At 36.8% G+C, this 20,000-nt stretch overlaps 1 protein-coding gene across 1 annotated transcript in view; it reads right to left on the reverse strand.

Moving 5' to 3' along the window:
* Nucleotides 1–20,000, reverse strand: part of LOC144976820 (ankyrin and armadillo repeat-containing protein-like) — a 42,708-nt gene that overhangs the window by 13,193 nt on the left and 9,515 nt on the right. The window contains exons 2-7 of the mRNA XM_078921300.1: nt 16,972–17,790; nt 8,574–8,791; nt 7,556–7,691; nt 3,300–3,464; nt 1,898–2,006; nt 430–617 (exon numbers count right to left, since the gene is read on the reverse strand). Of these exons, the coding sequence (XP_078777426.1) occupies nt 430–617; nt 1,898–2,006; nt 3,300–3,464; nt 7,556–7,691; nt 8,574–8,791; nt 16,972–17,178 (1,023 nt within the window). The 5' untranslated portion in view covers nt 17,179–17,790. The remainder of the gene's footprint in view (nt 1–429; nt 618–1,897; nt 2,007–3,299; nt 3,465–7,555; nt 7,692–8,573; nt 8,792–16,971; nt 17,791–20,000) is intronic.

A 20,000-nucleotide genomic window follows, 5' to 3' on the forward strand; every position in this document is an offset into this window, starting at 1 on the left:
GATTGTGGGATTTAGTTAATAATAATAATAATAATAATAATTGTAATAATAATAATAATAATAATAATAATAATAATAATAATAATAATAATAATAATAATAATAATAATAATAATAATAATAATAATATAATAATAATAATAATAATAATAATAATAATAATAATAAATAATAATAATAATAATAATAATAATAATAATAATAATAATAATAATAATAATAATAATAATAATAATAATAATAATAATAATAATGATAGACTCTTATAGAGCGCACGGTATCCTCAACATTGAGGCTCTTGGCGTATTCCAAATCCAAATTGTCTCATCAGAAGACAAGGAAATGAAGCCACAAGAAAAAAAAAATGTTATAGGATAGAAGAGACCCTACCTACCAACATCCCCATCAACACCAACGACTACCGCTTACCTGGATATCTTTGTTCCTGATTTGTGTGAAGACCACATTGACGATGTGCTGGGTGATCCCTTCATTGACGAAAGCCGTTTGGTTATTTTTGTCCCGTGTTACGACTTTTGATACACAGTCCGTCAAAGCCAGTAGAAGACTTGCATTGTTGTTGCTCTCGAAGTGAGACACCATAGCACTCACTAGGCCTGGAAGCAATGAAAAGGACATGAAAGAGTTTATTAGATTAATCATACATTGATTGTGACAAATCCCAAGCACAAAAAATAATTTTAAAAATGAAAGAAATATTTTTTTTTAAAACAACAGAAAGAAAATAGAGTTTATGAGGGACCATCAAATCTTGAGAAAATTTAATTATGAGATATTTTTGATGGGTCTTTCCATATGTATATCAATCTGGCATTGTATCATCTAGGGTTTTGAAGTACTCAAGAGAACAGAGTCAAACAAAAAGAGAACAAAAGTACTTAAGGGTGTTCATAAAGAGACAACCAAAAGACGCGTTTTCGCTTTTGAGATTAGTTAGGGGATGATAGACAATAGAAATGCAATTAAATTCTTGTTTACTATGTTATTTTTCATAATTTCTAAGTTTTTTATCCTGACAGGAAGAGGAGAAAAGTAATAATAAACGAACATTTGCACAGGGCATTTCCAAAACTAAATCACTATGCTTATTGCATTTCACAATGATTAATCTACATTCAAAGTTAACAAAAAAGTCTATTTCCCACAATGCAAGTCATCTCTCACAATATCCGTTGTTGTCTACAGCAATGCCTATTCGTTCACGTTTGAGTCGAGTGAGGTTTTGTGTGCAAGGTGCCTAACCCCAAATCATAATGCAAGAAACATTTTTTTTGCAATCATTGTCACCCATATGAAACGGACCACACTCACTTGGCTTTGATACAAGACTAAACTGCACAACTGAGTACTGGATCATCGACGCCATAACATCTTACCTGGAGTGCTCCCAATAGCGCTCCATAGTTCAGACAACCCATCAGCCGAGTGAGGTTTTGTGTGTAATGCGCCTTACGCCAAGTCATGATGCCAGTGACAAATTTTTGCAACGATTGTCACCCATCCTGTTAGTGACCACATTCACTTGGCCTTGACGAGACTGTATAGCTGAGTAAGGCTATGTGGTCTAGTCGTATAACTCTCACCTTCGAGAGGAGGATCCAGGGTTCGAGACCCGCTCTGAGTTGGGAAAGGCTCTTTACTCACATTTTCTCATCATACTCAGGTGTAAAATGTGTATCAGCCGCTAACAGCCTTGTCTCGGTCAGAAAAAAATATGTAATATCTCCTAAACGTGTCATTCTTGCCTAGATGTTAAGGGTAGCAGTTGGCTCGGACCCCTCGTAAAGCGCTTTGAGCACTCTCGGTGGATATTGCTCTTCAATGCTTTAGTTTTTTGTTAAGTTACTGGAGTCACCACGCCATAGGATTAACTTACCTGGCGTGCTCCCAATAGCACTCCTTAGTTTAGGCGACCCCTCGGCCATGTTGCCTAAGGCTTGAACCACAGGCTCCAACACTTCAGGGTCATGAATTGTCTGGAGAATCTGGGAAAGATGAAAGGGAGGGGGGGGGGGGGAGAGAAAATAAGTATGGGTGATACCATTACGAGTACGAGGAGACAGAAAAGGATCATGGATGTAAGAGAGCAAATAAATAACTAGATTATCTTTAGAACTAAAGTTCAATCGCTGCCCTTTTGATACAGTTTATTGTGCCCGTTTTTTTTTATTCTTTGTGTTTTTGTTTGTTTGATTGTTGCTTTTTGGGGGTTTGTTTTTTTTTGTTTTTGTTTTGTTTTTGTCTGCTTGTTTTTTGTTTTTTTTTTTAAACTTTGCTTTTTTGGGGGTTTTTTTGGTTTGTTTTTATTTTGGGGGAGGGGGGGGGGGATGGGAGGGTTAGTTGTTTCTTGCTTGTTTGTCTGCATTTGATATCTCTACATTTTGCTGGGTTTTTTAATTAAGGGGGGGGGGGGGGCGTTTGCGACCTATGTACACATTCTCTATCAAAAGTCTGATGAAAACGTATTTTTAACGAATAGACAAGATGGAGGGATTATTAAAGTAGCAATAACAATGAAACAATGACCGTATTCTCTGATCCATTAGTACATTTATCCACTTATGCTAAACACTACAATAACTTATATTCTTATGTGTTCATTAATTTTTTTCTTAATAATGAAGCTGAGCAATATAAAATTCGGTTCAGTTAATGTGAAATGTCTCGTTTGTTCCCCTTCTATCAATTATGTGAACCAACGATGAATTTGACATACTATCTGAAGGTGATTTGGAGAGTACAGAAAAGGCTTTTCCTATTAAGACAGGACGACAGAGAAGCTTCCACTTTTGTTTATTTTGACAAGACACGCAGAAGTATTTTCTTCCGTCTTACCTTGCTTTTAAATTCAGTATTACCGTTTCATTGTTTTTGTTGTTAGATGAAGAAGGGTTCTGAGCCGAAGCATCTTGTGCTAAGTATTTTGAACTTGATGAATCTGGTACAGTATACTGATTCTTGTTCAATACTTTTTAGAATATATACAGCAGCAGATTAGTATTCACTTTAACATAATTTGTATTTCTTGTTTAAATTGAAGCTCGCAATCAAATCTTCATTGCTTTGTTGTATTTTTGTTGTTTTATTTAAAGGGTGGGGGGGGGGGGGGGGGGTGATATCGTTGTTTTGCGTGTTTGGTTTTTTCTTTTTTTTGTTTGTTTGTTGTTTTTTGTTGTTTTATTTTTTTTTTTTGGTTTTAGTTCCGTACTTTCCCCCCACTTTTAGAGCTTCATGCTGCATCACACAATTTGCATTTCACTGACATTAGGGCACGTTACCTTCAAGAATCCAGGAACAGCTTGGTTCTGTGATAGGATCTCTGCATAATTCTCGCTGACTGCGAGTTGCTTCATGACCTGGGCAGCCAGCTGTACCGCAAATGTATTGGAAGATTTGAGGAGCTTGACGAAGGCAGGGATGCCCCCGGATGACACCAATTGTTCCTATAAGAAAGATGGAAAAAGGAGATATCTTATCTTATAAAAGGCTAAATAGAATAATATATCATTTCAATCCCTTATGCATAAATCACTTTTTTATTATTATAACAAAATTTATTCATATTCGTATCGTTAATGATTTCAATTTCTTAAATTGGCCAAACGAACTAGCGGTTTTTGTTGTTGTTGTTTTGTTTTTAATTATGCTTTTTGTTTCAAATTCACAAAACAAATGTGAACTTTTATAGAGAGCAATATCCACTAAACGTGCTCAAAGCGCTTTACAAAGGGTTCTTGAAGAAGTGCACTTATTTGCAAGTCTGATAACCAAATAAGCGGGTTCGGATGTCAGACCTGCAAAGATAAACACGTCGGTCTTTGACCAACAGCAACACGAAACTTGACGCCTGTAAGGCGATATTACATTTTTTTATCAGACAGCGACAACGCTGTTAACGATCAAGTACGCATTTTACACCTGTTCCAAAGACTCAACTATGCGCCGAGCAAGGCTCGAACCCAGGACCTTCCTATCCAAAAGCGAGTACCAAAGAATATTGATAAATTTAGTTTTACACCTCTTGTAATGTAAATTTTGAATTATCACCTTTTGTAAACGTAACAGGAGAGAATGTCAAAAGGACTCTTGGATCCACACATTACAGCCAGGCTATCATATTATTTATCTATTTACCTATTTTCTGCTAATTCCAATTACTCATAAAGGAAAGATACTAAAAGGGAAATTACCAAACCTACATATAATTAACTTATTATTTTACTAATTGTTCCTTAAAGAAGGACAAAAAAAAAAGGAAAAAGTACGAAACAATTATATCATTGAATATATATATATAATATATATATATATATAATATATATATTTATATATATATATATATATATATCAAGGACAACTATACTGAAGTATAGTAATCCTTGATATATATATATATATATATATATATATATATATATATATATATATATATATATATATATATATATATATATAGTGTTGTTTTAATTTTTTAAAAATTATTTCATGATCTATCGACCGCGGACTGATTATATCTTCAGGGAAATTTTTTCATTTATCTTTCCTATCAGCTTTTACATGGAGTTGCAAACACAAAGGGGCCATATTAATTACTACAGTGTCATTTCATACAAACTTTTGAACTCTCTATTATCATTAGAAGCTTTAAATAATATTAATACACCTCTACAGGCATATTTGATTTACGTCTAAACTGATATCGTACAGCTATATATGGTCTAGTGGTATGACACTCGCTCTGGGATCGGAAGGTCCTGAGTTCGAGCCTCGCTCGGCACATAGTTGAATCCTTGGAAAAGGCTCTTCACTCACATTCTCTCATCGTACTCATGTGTAAAATAAGTACCTGGTCGTTGACAGCTTTGTCTCTGTCGGAAAAAAAAAATTTGTAATATCGCCTAACAGAGGTCACGTCTTGTTCTACATGTTACGTGTTGCTGTTGGACAGGTACCCTTTGTAAAGTGCTTTGAGCAGGTTTAGTGGATATTGCGCTATATAAAAGCTCAATTTATTATTTATTATATCGTACATATTAAAAAGAAGTCATAACAACGATGCAAATCGGTTTATTTAAGCCCGAGTTGAACGATGTTACTATTCTTGGTGAAAACGATAGGATTGCAGTTGAAGGCTGGTTTTCCAAAACACGTTAAGTCGATTTTTATACTGTTTGAAATTTTCCATCCATGAAATAAATTGAACTGTAGATTTTATATTAAGCATCGAATGGCACAAGAATGTCCTTAGATTTGTGTCAATTTGAAGTTTAAATCTGATAAAATAATAGACCACTGAAAGAGAAATGGGGAAACACGGAGTTTTGGAAAACCACTCTTCAATTATAACCAGACAGTAAAAAAAAAAAAAGCCAAAAGGCGCACGGAGCCGGAGCTTATCCCAGTTTCTATACCTTAAACGGACTGTAGCAATTGCTTGATGCCATTTGGATAAGACATCTGTCTAACGTGAAGTACGTTCCAAATGTTCTAACAGACCCAGCTAAAGAAATGAAGTGAGTAGGAAAGTGCAAGATGACAGCAGAGAATAAAAACTTCGCAGCGGCGCCGATGGGAGCTCGAACCCGCGACCTTACTGTTACGCGTGGTTTAGCTCATACGGTAGAGTCACGATCTCATCGAGATCTCAGGTTCGAGCCCCCCATCGCCGCCGCGAAGTTTTTATTCACTGTTGTCTTCTGGCACTTTCCTACTCACTTCATTTTTTGTTATATTAAACCCAATCACTGCTGAGTCAAGAGGTCAGAACAAATATCGACTCCACCCAGGATCAAAGCTGTTCCCTTTGTGTGTGTGTGTGTGTGTGTGTGTGTGTGTGTGTGTGTGTGTGGGTGGGTGTGTGTGTGTGTGTGAGGCAAGCGATCTACTAACTGAATTATTGGGACCCCCACCAGACACAACAGGCGATAAATAAAAATTATTGATTGAAAGAAATTCTATCCTGCCTTTAAAGGCTTGATTGTGCTGTCATTGGTAGAATAATGTATTTCTTTATTAATATTGCTAGATAAAGACTGACATGCTGTGATAAATAAATAAATAACGCCAATGGATACAAAGAAGGCGTCTTGTTCATTCCTTGTCCACGAGCACCTGGGCAAATCAAGCATGGAGAACGGAGATTATTTGTGACAACAAAAGGTGATAGATGAACCACGATTGACAAAAATACATGCTGCCATATATTCACTGACAGAACACCGTTTACTTTAAATTGGCTTGAAAACGTGAATGTGATAAACAAGATGGATTAAGATGAAAACAAACTTGCCAAAAGAAATTTAAACTAAAGGCTGCTTTGAGATATCAGGTTTCAGTTGGGTTGTCATTTTAGTCTATCGATTTATGACGTTAGCGTTTTCTGGCCAAAATGTAAAAAGGCCTATTTCTTTTCAAATAAAAAATTCCCAAAAAACAACAACTTTAAAACAAATAATTATTGCAGTTTCTGTCGCACTTTAAGAAAAAAAAAAACATAGAAAAAATTTTGGCCAGAAAACTGGTCCTTCAAATATATGTCGATCGATTTAAATTACCCTAATCTTGTTTAAAACTTTCAAATCTGGGACTGAGACTTCAGTCCCGGGTTTGAGATGTTGACAAGATGAGTGTCATTTTATTTAATCAACCGATATTTGAAAGAAGAGTTTTCTGGCCAAATTTTTAAAAACGTTTTTTCTTTTTTTAGAGTAAGTCGGATTTTTGTCCTTTATTATCTGACAGCTATGATTCAGTTAGCAATGAATGATTTATTAGTATTAGCTGAAAAGGCTATTATTTACGGTTCTTTAGAAGTATACGGCCCAGGGTTTATACCTGTTGCTGAAGTTTAAAATGGATAATTACAATTGCATGCTGCTGTTTGGATAGGACGCAGGTCTAATGGAAAATACGTTCCGCAAGACTCAATAGACGAGATTTTATTATGCGAATTACGGTCTGTAGTAATAGCTTGCTACCCTTCCGACAGGACTATTGTCTATCCCAAAAGTTCTTCCTGCCAGATCTAAAAGACCAAGCCATCCAATCAACAGGTGGACAAGTCGGGGCTGGGGGTGGGGGGGGGGCAGAAAAACCTCATCTACAGTTGAGATCGATATAGGTCCTAAGTCAAGTGAGGTGACATGTGCAGCAACTTGACGGACAAGACATATTTACACCTGAGTACGGTGAGTAAAGAGCCTTTTCCAATGACTCACCTATGTGCCGCTCATGGTACTCCATAATGCGATTTTGGGGTCCAGATTAATTAACTGCCAAACAATCAACAACTTTTTCCGTGATCTATGTCGTAATTTAAGTCAAGCCAAGAAAGGAAGCCCGAAATCTAATGGACTGGCTACAACAACAACAACAACAACAACAACAACAACAACAACAACAACAACAACAACAACAACAACAATAACAACGACGAAGAAGACGACGACGACGAGGATGAACAAAAACAAAAACAACGACGACGACGACGACGACAACAACAACAACAAAAGTGTTTCCGTATAGCAAAACATACCTGTATTTCCGGCTTCTCGATAACGTTGAGGAGTGTCTGAAATGCTGGGATCTTGGCGTAATCCTGGATGGTACTCTTGGCCACCTTCACGATGACAGGCACACCTCCTGCCTCGTAGAAGGATTTCCATTCCGGACTTTAATGGTCAACAAGGGAAAAGATCGATGATGGACTAAATAATATCAAAATGCATTAACTCTCTCCTTACCAGCCATTTTCAGGATTTTCCCCAAAACTTCACACCCGAGTAGCACCAAAAATAGATCTTTTTATAACTCAAACACAATAGCAGTAAGTTCTTTCGATAAATAATTTATTTAGCAAAACGTGCTCTACAACACACTGTTCACTTTCTTTAAATTTTATGATGTACAAAAGAAATTTGAGTAAGAAAAATGTTGGTTGTATCGGAACGAATGTGACGATTTTCCTATAGTTGGTAAGGAGAGGGTTAAACATGTAAACTGCCACACTCAGGAAAAACTCGTAATTAAAACCAAAAAAATTAGCCAGGCAACTCGTCTTTCAAATATCGACCGATTTAAAAGACCCTCATCTTGGCAAAAACGTTATTGTCTAGGTTATAGGTATTTGCCTCTCTCGGAAAAGAGAGTTCACAAAATAATCCATTGGATATACCAGAGTAGTTGCTTGATATTTTGCAGAAATTAAGAGTTGTCAGATTGTTTTATAAAAGTTGGTCAACTTGTTTTCTTTTGACAAAAATCGTTCCAAAGTGATTGGCGAATTCTTTGTCAAATTTTAAGCATAATGATACTTACATTTATACGCTGACTTCAGACATCTTAGTGCACATTTGCCTATATTTTGACAGGATAAATCAACCACTAATTTGCGGTTTTAAATGTAAGAATCAACATTTTTAAAGACCTTATAAATCACATCGATAAAAGCACATATTATTGTAAATGGGACAAAGTTATATTTTGAAAGGACTTCAGATGCACCGCAAAATGATATCTATCTAGACAAGCATAATCATTTTCTTTTCACTTACTTGATACCAAATTCTTCTGTAGGATCTGTTAAAGTCCTTAGACATTTCCCGGCCGCCTCTGATTCCTCTTCCACGTCCGAGTTAACCATCTTGAGGAGGTTTTTCCACACGGGCAGCGAATCAAGATGGAGGGAGATGAAGTACTGAAGCATGGTGATGAATTGCTTGATGGCACATATTTCCACGGCACCATGGTTCTGAGAGTTGATTACATTCACCTAATTAACGGAAAGAAAACGATGCTTATAACGTGATCAGTATTTGAATTAGTCAAGAATTTCATGAAACCTTAAAGGTGGAGTTTATCCATTGTTTCTGTTTGGTTTATTTTCTATGGGGGTGGGGGAGTGGGGGTTATTTGTATGTTTTTCTTTTTTGTCTTATTTTATATTTATTAATATATATATATATATTTATTTTTGTTTATTTGGGGGGGGGGGCCGGGTGGTTACATGGAGGATAGAAATGTCTGACTACGACTTTAAACAGATCGGTGGTGTGAGTTTTAGAGGTCTGTCGACATTTGTAATACGCTTGGTTGATTTATGCACCAGGAAAAGTAAGTGTAAGACGGTGTGCTTAAATAAAAAGGAGAAATATAATAGAAGAAATGTACATTGTACATTGTCAGAGACAAAAATAATCGCTTCTCTTGGATTTTTGCTAAAATTATCGACTACCACTACTACTACTACTACTACTACTACTACTACTACTACTACTACTACTACTACTACTACTACTACTACTACTACTATTACTACTACTTCTACGACTACTACTACGACTACTACTACTGCTACTACTACTACTACTACTACTACTACTACTACTACTACTACTACTACTACTACTACTATTTCAAGAACCCGTCTGGGATGACTTAACTTTTTGACAGAGTCATTAAAGGATAGGCGTTTTAGGCGTTTTGGACCTAAAACGCCTTCAAAATAACAAAGAATTAAAATCAAAGGAAGACCTCATGAAATTAGCATCCACAGCAAAAGACCGTGAACTGTGGAAGGAAATGACACAGATGATTAGAGAGGCAGCCGGGGCGTCCCGATCGGATGATTAAGAAGCGAAAGGCCTTAAGTAAGTAAGTCATTAAAGGATAAACTCTGGATTTGAACAAGTTAACTTCTGAACTAATGGCTGGTTTCTTCTTATTTACACTGCATCATCAAAAAGTGCATTGATGTAATTTTAACACCATTTACATGTATTGTTAATAATTCGTTGCAGTCAGGTGCTGTACCAGACATTTACAAAGTTGCTCATGTCAAACCCCTTTTGAAAAAACCTGATCTCGATAAAGGGAACTTAAAAAACTATCGCCCTGTCTCTAATCTCTAAGATCTTAGAAAAGCTTGGTTTGAAACAATTATTGTCTCATCTTAAAAATAATTGTCTTGAAGAAAAATTTCAGTCTTCTTATAGGCAACATCATTCGACGGAAATTGCACTTGTTAGGGTTGTTAATGATCTCCTCTCTGTTATAGACAATGGTTCATGTTCTTTGCTGAATAGCTTGACCTATCGTCTGCTTTTGATACTATTGATCACAATCTTCTTCTAAAACGTCTTGAAATTACTTATGTCGTGTCTGGTGCAGCGCTTGATTGGTTTAGGTCATATTTGTTTAATCGTAAACAGATTATTACGGTGGATGAATATAGATCTGAGGAAATCTTTCTTGATTGTGGGGTTCCCCAGGGTTCAGTACTTGGGACCCGTTCTTTTTGTTCTGTACGTTGGCCCTCTGTCTAAAATCATCAGAAGTTTCGGTCTGTCTTACCATCAATACGCTGATGATACGCAATTGTACTGCGTTTCCAATACGAGAAATTTACAAGAAGTATCAGCCAATAGTAAAAATTATATCCAAAGTGTTAAGAAATGGATGAATGAGAACAGACTGAAACTGAATGATGATTAGACGGAGGTGCCGTATGTGGGGAACAGGATGTGGAAAAGTGAAACAGATTTGAAGTTGGGCGATGCCCCCATTCAAATTGTTGACAAAGTGAAAAACCTTGGTACATTCTTAGACTCTGGACTGTCGATGGAGCATCAGGTTAATAATTTGGTTAGATCTCTCTTTTTCCAACTAAAAAAGATTGCGTCTATTAGACGGTTCATATCTGAGGATGTGAGCAAGCACCTGGTTGTGTCCCTCGTACTATCGAAATTGGCTTATTGTAATGCTCTGTTGTTTGGCGTTTCGCAATACAATCTGAGACGTCTTCAGATTGTCCAAAACAGCGCTGCCAAACTAGTATTCATGAAGCGTAGGTGCGACTCTGCCGGACCTCTACTTAATGACCTGCATTGGCTGCCTGTTGAGAGAAGGATTAAATTCAAAGCTTGTGTTTTAGTGTATCGTTGTCTTGAAGGTACTGCCCCTTCCTACCTTTCGGAACTAATTGAAAGATATTCAAAACCCCGCCCCTTACGTTCGGCCAGTGATTCCACAAAACTAGTTGTCCCTCGAATTCGGAAAAATGCTGGAATAAGATCCTTTTTTCATTTCGAACCCTCTATTTGGAACGCCTTACCGCAGAGCATTCGTGAAAAAGAATCTTTGTCTATTTTAAAACGTTCGCTTAAAACATATCTGTTACGATTTTAGTAGACGGTATGAGAAGCAATATAGGTTTGGTTTGTGTTGTGTGTTGTGTTGTGTGTGTGTGGTGTGTGTGTGTGTGTGTGTGTGTGCTTGTGTGTGTAAATGATTATGTTTCAGCCAAAGTAATTTGTAATTAAGCGCTTAGAGTCTGGTATCTCGGAGTTATAGCGCTATATAAGTTTTCAAATTATTATTATTATTATTATTATTATTATTATTATTATTATTATTATTATTATATTATTATTATTATATTATTATTATTATTATTATTATTATTATTATATCGGCTCATAATCATTAATATTATAGGCATGAGTTTGTTTGTTAACCTCTAAGTGTAAGTGGATGTTTATGTGTCTGTTATCAAAGCCTTAGTGTCGTTCCATTGATGTGTTGATTTACCAGGATGATAAATCAGCTTATCAATACAATTTATAGACCTCTATCAAATATAAAGACTGCAGAATATGCCACTTAAGACTAGTCATATTTATTCTTTATTCTTTCACGTATCTCAGTTTGATAAAAAGAAAGAGTAGTTACCTCGGCTTCTTTTTAAAATATATAAAGTATCGGCACAATCGCAAATATTGACTCTCAGCAAGCCTCATCCTGGCTCAATTTGCGGCGCTACACTGTGGCTGACGCCTGGGTTATTCCAGTCTTTCTTTGGAATAGATCCCATAGACAAATTTCCCCTATGGGATGAATAAACAAAAAAAAACACGAATTTTAAATTTTGGCCGGAAAACTCGTCCTTCACATGTCGATCGATTAACGTAACTCTCATCTTGTCAAAACCTCTAAGACTTTGGACTTCACGAAGTAAGACAGGTTCAATGTTCCTATCGCCCAGACGGTTGTGCAGTCCGGTACCGGTATCGATCACGGATGGGGTCGAGACTTTTTCTCTGACCCCTGTCCAATGAGCAGTGAGTGGATAGAAAGAACTGTTAGATCAGGTTGAAAGTACTTTATGATAGGTTAGGATACTGTCTAGAAAATAGCAGACAATTGTTATTGTCCGTGCGGCTATGTGGTCTTGTAGTATGACACTCGCTTTCGGATCGGAAGGTCCTGGGTTCGAGCCTCGCTTGGCGCATAGTTGAGTCCTTGGAAAGAGCTCTTTACTCACATTCTCTCACCATACACAGGTGGAAAATTAGTATCTGGCTGTTAACAGCGTTGTAATATCGCCTATTAGGGGTCATGTCTTGTTATTCACGTTTCGTGTTGCTGTTGGTCAGGGACCCCTTGTAAAGCGCTTTGAGCTAGTTGAGTGGATATTGCGCTATATAAATGCCCTAGTCTCTTTTTATCTTAACACTACAGAAACCGGATAAATCAGTCCCTTGGGCCTTATGGCTCTAACAGACCACTTTTGACAGGTTATCGCTGCAGTCGATCGCGGGCCTGAAGAAAATTTGATCCATTTCTATAATCTCTCTCTGTCCCCGGTACACAATGCCCGTGGATTATCCCCCTTCAATGAAGTGTGAGAAATGGCCCATGGTAATGATACCAATACAGCTGGGGGAAGAATGTGTTTACTGACGAGGAGATAATGTTTATAAGCAATCTTTACTTGTTGTCATTTGGCTGGATATGTTGCTCTCGTAATCACAACTTAATTGCTATGCACTATCTAAGCTCAGGACAAAAATGCGGGAAAGGGAAGATATTGGAACGATTTATGCAAGCGGTTAGATTCAAAATTGTGTAAGGTGACCTCGCCCTCCCCCCCCCTCCCCCCCCCCCCCCCCCCCTACACACACACACTTTTTTTTTTTAGCAGACCCGAACGAATGACATAGAGAGTGGGTACCTACTGACGAACTAAAAAAAAAAAATCAAGAAAAAAAAAATGTCCCAAAAAAAGACTTTAAAAAAACCCAAAAAAAAAAAACACTTAAATTTTGGCCAGAAAAGTTTCAGTCTTTTTGTCATGTTGAAGGTAATCTCAATCAATCAACGTGTACATAATTTGCAGGTCTGACATGCGAACCTACTTATGGGCCTCGTTTTTTTTTTTTGTTTTTTTTCGTCATGTTTTGAGATTTCCATTACAACAAGGGCCCATAAAGAATTGGGTTATCAGACCTGCAAATAAGTACACGTCGCAATCAATCAATAAATAAAATATACGTTTTCTGGTCAAAACGGAAAACGTCATTTTTTTTTTAATGTGCGAATGCATTTTGTCGTCCTCGAATAACGTTAACAAATTTTGTCAGCTCTTGTCAGCATTCGACTATCTATTTTCACTGTGTGTGACATTTTTAAAATAGATTTTCAATTTCTTTATGAACAAAGCCGCCAATAATTCAAGAAAAAGAATGTGTATGACACAAGGAGCGAGAGACGGCATTGTCTCGTCATCGCTGTCGGCAGCTCTTTATTTCTTCCTTGATAAAGAAACTAAGGTGCACGGAGGCTAACGCCTGAACTATCTCGGTCTTTCTTGAGATAGACCAGAAATATATTTATTGTAATTACCCTGATGGTAAACATAGGAAATTCAGGGGAAGAGGGGCGGGGGGTTCTTTCTTGTCTTTTTTTTTTCTCTTTTTGTTTGTTCGTTTTTCTTTGTTGTTTTGTTGTTGTTTTTTTTTTTGTTTTGTATTGTTTTGTTTGTTTTTTTTTGTTTTTTTTTGTTTTTTTTTTTTTTTTTTGGGGGGGGGGGGGGGGGGGGGTTCTCCCTTATTTATAATATACATATTATCAGGGGGCTCCGATAGCCTATGAGAAAAGCACTAGCTTCACACCCGAAGAAGCTGAGATCGATTCCGAGTGAAGTCGAGATATGTTTTTGGGTGGCTGGATCTATTAGAATTGGAGGAAAGTACTTTGAGATAGACAATCGTCTTATCAAAAGGGTAGCAAGCAATTGCCATGTTCTGTTTCACGTTATAGAAACCGATATTAACTCCGGCGCCGTAAGACGGCTGAAGGAGTGTGTGCGTGTGTGTGTGTGTGTGTGTGTGTGTGTGTATAAATTAATCCATTTTTATTCATGTTTTCTTAGCTCATCACACTATTAGAAAAACTGAGAGTTTTTTTTTTTTTTTTCTGGGTTGACAAGTCTACTGACTACTTCGCCTTTGCGTTGGTAATAAAAGTACTGGCCGTCTCCGATACTCCAGATAATCTGAAGAGGATCTCGGTGATCACTTGCTAAATCTTATTGGGCCATTTATTGTGTAAACTTTTGTAGTAGTGGTACTGTGTGCTATGGCAATGCCAATGGGCTTATCTCCTCCATTGGGGCGTGAGGCTCGGCCTATAACAATAATAATAATACTGTTACTTAGGAGAATCTGACTGATATGAGAGAGGTAGAGAGTAGTTGTAGTAGTAGTAGTAGTAGTAGTAGTAGTAGTAGTAGTAGTAGTTAGTAGTAGTAGTAGTAGTAGTAGTAGTAGTAGTAGTAGTAGTAATTGAGCTTTATATAGCGCAATATCCACTAAATGTGCTCAAAGCGCTTTACAAGGGGTCTCTGGTCAACAGCAACATTTAACATGTAGGACGGGACATGACGCCTATTAGGCCATATTACAATTTTTCGGACAAAGACAACGCTGTTAACGGCCAGGTACTCATTTTACACCTGAGTACGGTGAGAGAATGTGAGTAAAGAGCCTTTTCCAAGGACTCAACTATGCGCGGAGCACAAGGCTCAAACTCAGTACCTTCCGATCCGAAAGCGAGTGTCATACTACTAGACCACATAGTAGTAGTAGTAGTAGTAGTAGTAGTAGTAGTAGTAGTAGTAGTAGTAGTAGTAGTAGTAGTAGTAGTAGCAGTAGTAGGTAGTAGTAGTAGTAGTAGTAGTAGTAGTAGTAGTAGTAGTAGTAGTAGTAGTAGTAGTAGTAGTAGTAGCAGGAGGAAGAGTGGGAAGAAGAAGAAGATGAGAAGGAAGAGGAGGAGGATAGGAGGAGGAGGAGGAGTAGGAGTAGGAGGAGCAGGAGGAGGAGGAGGAGGAGGAGGAGGAAGAAGAGGAGAAGAAGAAGAAGAAGAAGAGGATGATGAGTAGAGAGATATCGAAGAAAACCATTTGCTTCCTGGTTGAGTCACTCGTTCTATGATTCCGTGATAATAGGACCGATCCTACGTTCACATATTGGCAGGTCTGACAATCGAACGCAATTATGGGTTTGATTTAACATTGCTGTAATGGACAATATTTTAATTTGGTATCAGTGTATTTCCATTACAACTAACAACGAGCCCACAACAATTTGGGTTATCAGACCTGTAAATTATATGTCGGATCGATCGCTTCAAAATTGGATTCAATAGTCTGATATCACGTCGCCCAGCAACGGCGGCCATCGTGGTTCTAAACAAAGAAAAACGGTACTTTTTATCCTTCATGCTGGCTAGAACTTTTCATGTCTTGTGATCAGAGTGTATAAAAGTCAAAACATGATCAGATTTATAATGGGTTTTTTCCCCCTCTGGATACATTTTTATGCTCGTCGGAGAAATATTTCATAAGGGCGATCGCATTTGTTCCGATAGTTTAGAGCCAGTTACTAAGTTACCAAGCGTCATTACGAGGGAAGTGACGTTACGACTGTCGAAGCGTATTGCATTAATTCGGGGTAAATTAGTTTCGAAAAAGGAGATTTTCAAAGTTAGAACAACCAGTAATTAAATATGAAATCAAGTTTTTATCATTTTAAAATATAAACTATTCTCCTCAATAAAACATAGAGACATAACCCCAGCTTTACATTTTTGACAATTAATTCATTATTAGTTTCATTTCATTTTGAAGCGATAGTATAATTTAACAACAAACCACCCATGAAAGTCTGATATCTTAGCATTATGCTATAGCGTTTTCAAGAGCAAATATTTCTATTTGAGCGTCAGGAGAAGTCAATTCAATTTCACCGTAATTATAATTAGACGCCTTTTTTATCCTGACAGAATCAGCCATCCGTTTTGTTTTTTGTTTTTTTATTTGTTTTTTTTTACCATTTATTCTCCTGTCTGTTTGTAAGGAGCTTCTACTTTTCCTGTTTTATACCATGAATTTTTCATCTGTTGTTTAACCAGATAAGTCTGCTGTACTCTGCGACAACTGGTATTTAAAAATTTGACCAGAAAACTCGTCCTTTAAAAAACAATAGATCGATTTAAATGAAGGCGATCAATATTTGAAGGACGAGTTTTCTGGCCAAAATTTTATTAAGTGTCTATCCAGAGCACTATCCAATTAACTGGTTCAAAGGGCGACTCAAGTAAACGGACGGATGATTCTGTTGTTTAGTTTCGTGAGAAATATTGTTGACATAAGACTTGCTTTCAGTATTGTTTCGATAATCTGCGTCGGGCAAGACTAATAATGGACACGGGTATTCCCCTAATGTGTGGTTTTTGTTTTTTTTATTTTATTTTTTTTTTGTTTTTTTGTGTTTTTTTTACTGAGAAAGACATTAATTGAGAGAGAAGAGAGGGAAGACTAGAGCAAATAGGAGAGAGGTAGATGGAGAGAAAGAAAGGGAAGACACTCACATGTCATATGAACAGAATGTATAAAAGTCAAAACATAATCAGATTTATGTTTTTCTCCTCTGTATACACTTTTCTGCTCGCCGGAGAAGTATTTCATAAGGGCACCGGCCATTGTTCCGATAGTTTAGAACCAGTTACTAAGTTACTATGCGTCATTACGAGGGAAGTGACGTCACGACTGTTGAACCCTATTAAGATAGGACTGACCGTAAGTAATTTAAGGCTTGATTGATTGATTCTTACCTTAGCCCCGAGATTCATTAAACACGTGACTGTATCCTGCAAGCCGCTACTAACGGCCAACAAAAATGGCGTCTGTCGGAGATCATCTCCAGTCTCCATCTCCAGCATCTCTCTGTCATTCTCCACGAACCTTTCCAAAGACTTGATGTAGCCACGGAATGCACAGTGGTGGATGTGACTCCATCCGTTCTCGTCTGGTTCATTCATGATGGCGACTGTCTATTGTTATTATTATTGTTGTTGTTACTTCTACTACTATTGTTGATGATTATTTAGTTTGCTTGTTGATTTGCCTGTTTGTTTTAGGACAAAAGTTGCGTTGGCCACGCCTTTAAGTCATATCAAAAGTCTGTTGTTGTTGTTGTTGTTGTTGTTGTTGTTGTTGTTGTTGTTGTTGTTGTTGCTACTTCTACTACTGTTGATGCTTATTTGATTTGTTTGTCTATTTTCGGACAACACTTTCGTATTCCACGCCTTAAAAATAATATCAAAAGGGCTGTTTTAAGGACGGAGAAAAGAAAAACAAAGATTTTTAGTTCGTCAACGATTGTGGGTTAAAATAGTATTGTTGATTCTGCTGGAAATAATGTTGAATTGTTGCTTCGGCTGATGCTGATTTTAGTGAGAAGCTGATGATTCTAAGATTTCCGTATTGCACTGTTTCTGGTGACGCCGTCAACTGTTCTGTTGCTGCTTTGTGATTCCTTTTTGCCCTGTCATCAAGTGCTAATATTTAGTGTGGCGTTGTTCTTCCGTGGATTATTAGGATTGCATCGCAACAAGCTGTGGCAACTGGCAAAGTTTTAAATCGAATGAAATCTGTGAAATAAAGAATATATACGATTTATTACATATAAATCACTCGTTCGTCACATGTGTATGGAGGTTTTCTACAAATTAATTAACACGCAGCCCTTCATCATTCATATAATAATAATAATAATAATAATAATAATAATAATAAATAATAATAATAATAATAATAATAATAATCATCATAATCAATAATAACCATCATCATCATATTATCATATATAATAATAATAATAATAATAATAATAATAATAATAATAATAATAATAATAATAATAATAATAATAATAATAATAATAATAATAATAATAATAATAATAATAATAATAATAATAATAATAATAATAATAATAATAATAATAATAATAATATTATAATAATAATATCATCATCATCAATCAATCATCATCATCATATATAATATTATTATTATCATCATCATCACCATAATCATCACCACTATCATGATTTACATTTATTTTTTTATAAAATTGTGTGTTTACATCTCTCTCTCTCTCTCTCTCTCTCTCTCTCTCTCTCTCTCTCTGTATCTCTCAATATGTCATGACTCTGTGTTGTGTGTGTGTGCGTGTGTGTATGTGTGTGTGCATGTGTTTGTGTGAGATTCACACACACACCCACACACACACACACAGAGAGAGAGAGAGAGAGAGAGAGAGAGAGAGAGAGAGAGAGAGTAAATAGATGGACATATTGACAGAGCGGTAGATGGATGGATGAACAGAAATTAGAAAGAGGGGGGAGGAGTAAAAGTTCGAGTGAGACTAAAAAAAAAAAAAGAGAGAGAGAGAGAGAGAGAGAGAGAGAGAGAGAGAGAGAGAGAGAGAGAGAGAGAGAGAGAGGAGAGCAAGGGTTAAAATATCAGATAGATAGACATATAGATATATATTGAATGATTGATTGATTGATCGGTCTGTAAATAGAAAGAAAGCTAGCAAGAGGGAGAGAAGGGGGAAAGTAGAGAAAAAAAAAAAAGAAGAGGTAAATGTTGACACACACACACACACACACATACACACACAAACAAACTCAGCGAGAGGAAGAGAGAGAGAGAGAGAGAAGAAAGAAAGAAAGAAAGAAAGAAAGAAAGAGAGAGAGAGAGAGAGAGAGAGAGAGAGAGAGAGAGAGAGAGAGAGAGAGGGAGAGAGTATTTCAACACTTTGCTCTTCCAAAACAGAAAGGACCAACATCTAAAGAGAGTTGCTGCTTTGTGTAGAATCTACATCGGCCTTCGACAATGTATTGAGATCAATACAGATTACTAGGTTATTTGCCAGTTTCACCTACAGGATTATAAATATATCTAAATTAACACTGAACACAATTCAAACAGAAACGGAGAGAAACAGAAGTAAAAGTAACGACAGGCAAACTCATCAGTTTTTTTGGGGTTTTTTTAGAGGGCGGGTGGGGAGGGGGAGGGGGGTTGGTGTTGTTATTTTTTGTGTTTTTGTATTGTTTTGTTTTGTTTTTGGTGTGTTTGTTCTCCATAAAAATAGAAATGGAAAAGAAAATAAACTCCTTGGTCTGTATCAAACGAGATGGTCCCTAAAACTCAGTTTGTAACGCGCTTGCTTCACCCAAAGGAACCAGGATCGATCCTGGTGGAACGATCTTTTTTTTTTCTGAAACTTCACCCCCCCCCCCCCCCCCCGCATGTCTTTCATAAAATAATGAGTCAAGCAATTTTACGACATTCAGCCGCGCACTAGCTGATCATGGCCATCGTTAACTTATATTATTTTATTATTTATATTAACGATGGCTACGAGCTGATGGGCACGAGTGTGGGTTAAACAAACGTTACTCTCACCGAAGCGGAAAACTGAAAAAAAAAAAATATTGAGCTTTTATATGGGCGTCCCATCCAACAGCAGCAGTTAACATATAGGACGAGACACGATGTCTGTTAGGAGATAATACAATTTTTTTCGCTGTTAATGTCCAGGTACTCATATTACATAATATGAGTACGGTGACGGAATGTGAGGAAGGAGCCTTTTCCAAGGACTCAACGATGCAATGCCCTGAGCGGGACTCTAACACTAACATTAGACCTTCTGATCTAAATCACAAGACCACATAGCCGCACAAACAGAATTCTTTATCATATTCAAATTCAACAAGTCCATGATGAATGAATGTATATCAAAGAAAAGTTCCAGTTCTTTAATTATAATTTTTATCTTCTGTTT

This window comes from Berghia stephanieae, chromosome 7 (genome assembly GCF_034508935.2).
Source record: "Berghia stephanieae isolate SIO BIC M18660-M18661 chromosome 7, UCSD_Bste_1.3, whole genome shotgun sequence".
Classification (NCBI taxonomy): domain Eukaryota; kingdom Metazoa; phylum Mollusca; class Gastropoda; order Nudibranchia; family Aeolidiidae; genus Berghia; species Berghia stephanieae.